The following is a 3,521-nucleotide window of genomic DNA, read 5'->3' as shown; positions in this document are numbered from 1 at the left end:
AACATTTCAAGACTATATGCAATGCCTTGGACATTTGCCAAAGGCAAATTGGGTAATCATTTAAAAGAATGGGCCTCCATTGTCTACTAAATGCTCAATATATACAACTAACAATCCGTGGGTGTGATCCGCAAATAATAGAGTAATTACATTTATACCCTCCTCTAATTACACCCCCACTATATAAACCTCTTGTACTCATTAACATTATTTCATACACTCACACTCACACTCACACTCACACTCACACTCACACTCACACTCACACTTTCAAGTCAAGTTACTACTAAAAAGGAAATAAACAAAAATATATACTTATTATTTTGTTTTTTCAAAAGAATTGATCGAATCAAAGAAATATTATTAATTATGGGTATTCAATTGATGGAGAAAATGCATGCAAAGAGAATTCTTCAAAGAACTCTATCTAACAAGAAGGTACGATCAACTCCTAGTTCAACTGCGGATGTACCTAAAGGTCACGTAGTAGTGTACGTGGGAGAGACTTACAAGAAGAGGCAAGTTATCCCGATATCTTATTTGAACCACCCTTTATTTCAAAATGTACTTGATGTTGTGGAGGAAGAGTTCGGGTTTGAACATCCTATGGGTGGTCTTACTATTCCTTGTAGCGAAGACTATTTCTCCAGCCTCATCTCTCTCATTAGGTGTTCTTCGTAAATTAACAACTACTAGCTAGCTAGCTAGTACGGAGTATGTACAATAGTATTAGTCCTATATATACCTTCATGAGATTACAGTAAAAAAAATAACAACTGTTTTTTCAATTTTTTGATTAACAAATTTTATGTGATTAATACTTTAATAGGCATTGTGAAATGTGAATTACTCCTTCGCCTTCTGTTCTCATTTACTTACAACGTACGTTTTGTCTTTTTATGTTTGTTGATGCATAACTTTGATTAATACCATCGTTAATTACCAAGAAATGAAAATTAGAAAAAATTGGCATTTTGAAAATATAAAATCATAACACTCCACGTAAATAGTACAAAAAGTCAAGCTAAGTATAAAGCGTGCATTATCTTGTGAAACTTTAGTATTTTTTTCCTTTACAATGGATCGATCGACTTGGATATGATAACAACTTTTTGGCCAATAATCACTACCAACTAATCTACTAATCAACCTTATGGCTTGATCCAGAAATTAAGCTTTTTGATACTGTATAATATCACATGGACGAAGTTAAGCGTGTATCGTTACAGTTATATCAGATGTCTTCGAAGAGACGGGACGAACTTAATTAGCTACCCTCCATCGTTCTTTAAACATTTTTGTCTCTTTTAATTCGAAAAATATCTCTTCCAATTCGGAAAGGATAGCTGTTAAATTTGCCACTCATGCTCTGTTTTTGTGTATCGTTCGTTTTGACGTTATTTTTGTCATTTATATTGCGGTTACTTTGGCGAAATTTAGCGTCTCTTTCTTGATTTTGATGTTATGTTCCTTTGCTTTGCCTATCATGTAGTAGTATAGTTGGCTCATAAATTGGTCTCTCCTTCATGTGAGATGACCTTATTTATTTCTTGCCTTTAACGACAAGGTTGGATAGTCAGTAATAAATGGAGGCAAATATAAATGCATTTATGTTGTAATTTGCAAATATATAAGAAATGTCAAATATGACTACACGAGTATATACCAGGACTAGATGATCCTAATTCACCTAAAAAGTACAGTATTTTATTTTCTCCATATATCTTCATTACTTTTGGGGCCGAAAATTTAAATTTGGGGATGAGATGACATTATCATGTACTACGTATATTACTCGTATGATATTATTTTCTTTACCAAATTACACTTAAATTTATTGTACTTGACGCCATTTGCATGTTATCAATCACCAAACAAGCGGCCGTCGGTCTCTCCACTTATAAGTTTAATACCTTGATCTAGAACGTGAAAGATATGGAAAATCCACATTAATTAATAAATATTTATTAGTACACCAAATGAGAATATTGATCTCCACCAAAAAAGATACACATTGTCATAAATTTTGTAGCAGCTGCATTGAAGATGTAATATTTTACTATGAATGATTTATTCTTTTGATAACATATACAAGTATAAATGAATGATTATAATCTCATACGTCGTATATATACCAAATTGTTATGATTGAATTAATTACTCTTTCAATCTCTTAGTCTATACTAGATTAGATCCCGTGCACGCACGGTTTTTGATTATTTTTTTCACAAAATATTTAACTGAATATTTCTCAAACTACTGCGTAGTTATAACATTTTTAACATACTCGTTTAAATTTATTCATCTAATATGCATATTTAAGATGCTAATATGATAATTTGACCAAAATAATATCGCGATTTGACTAAAAATATTACCAATTTAGAATAATTATTATTACGTCATACCTATTATTGCCATAATTTATACTCCCTCCGTCCCGGAATACTTGATCTGTTTTCCTTATCGGGCCGTCCCTTAATACTTGACCTGTTTCTAAAAATGGAAATATTCTAACAATATTATATTATTTCTCACTCCACGCCTATTAACCCACCTACCCCCTACTCCATACAAAAAATAATTAAAAATTCAACCCCTACTCTCCCCCAACCCTACCCCTTCACACATTTCCCACTAACTACATTAAAATAATACCCCACTATCAATTACTACCTATTAAATTAAATAAGTCAATTCAAGTCCCTTAAACTCTGTGCCGGTCAAACCGGGTCGAGTATTCCGGGACAGAGGGAGTAAACTAAAATTTGTTTTCAACATAAATAGTTTATAAAAAAAGGTAGAGAATAAAGATAAAACAAAATATATACACTTTTTTGGGAAAGTGGTTTTGGCGGGAAAAAATCACACCAGGAATTGACACGTGTCATTCCTGGTGTCTCTTTTAGTATATAGTAATAGATTTAGCTGCTATTATATTTACTCCCTCCGAACTAAAATTAATAGTCTTGTATTTCAAATTAGACGTCCTATATTATTGTAATACCCCGAAGTTTTTAAATTTGATTAATCATGCTTAATTATTTTTATTTAGCTTAAAATCGTTTTAAATATTAATTTCAAACTTTATTTTAATTAACGAAGTTTTATTTCGCTTAAATTTTTAATATTATTACACGATTTATTAATTTTCAGATTCTATGATTAAATTTCAAATTTTTCGAGATTAAGCTACTTTTTAAAAATCTAAATTATTCCGTGATTTCTTTCGGATTTTTAATAATTTCGGAACGTTCTCATTCGAAAACTAAATTTATTTTTCGTTAACGATATTTTTATAAATAATTATTTTAAAACTTGGTTTTAATTAAACTTTTCTATTCCAATTAGTTTCCTAAAAATAGAGATCAATTTTCTGAATTCTTGCCTAAGTAAGTGAAATTACTAAAATGCCCTTACAAAGCCAAAATGCCAATTTTCTTCTTCTCTTTACTCTCCACGTACACAGCAAGAATGAAGTGAACTCTTCATTCCTCTCCTTCCCTCAATTCAGTCTTGAT

The 3,521-nt window shown here is 31.0% G+C and overlaps 1 protein-coding gene across 1 annotated transcript; it reads left to right on the top strand.

Annotated features, from left to right (window-relative positions):
- Nucleotides 1–232: 232 nt before the first annotated feature.
- Nucleotides 233–863, top strand: LOC110787713 (auxin-induced protein 15A). Its single transcript, XM_021992351.2, has one exon. The coding sequence runs from the start codon at nucleotides 370–372 to the stop codon at nucleotides 679–681; it is 312 nt and encodes a 103-aa protein (XP_021848043.1). The 5' UTR covers nucleotides 233–369; the 3' UTR covers nucleotides 682–863.
- Nucleotides 864–3,521: the final 2,658 nt, after the last annotated feature.

Source organism: Spinacia oleracea, chromosome 4 (genome assembly GCF_020520425.1).
Source record: "Spinacia oleracea cultivar Varoflay chromosome 4, BTI_SOV_V1, whole genome shotgun sequence".
NCBI classification, from domain to species: domain Eukaryota; kingdom Viridiplantae; phylum Streptophyta; class Magnoliopsida; order Caryophyllales; family Amaranthaceae; genus Spinacia; species Spinacia oleracea.
Note: the sequence above shows the minus strand (reverse complement) of the source record. Positions and strands in the feature narration are given on the sequence as shown.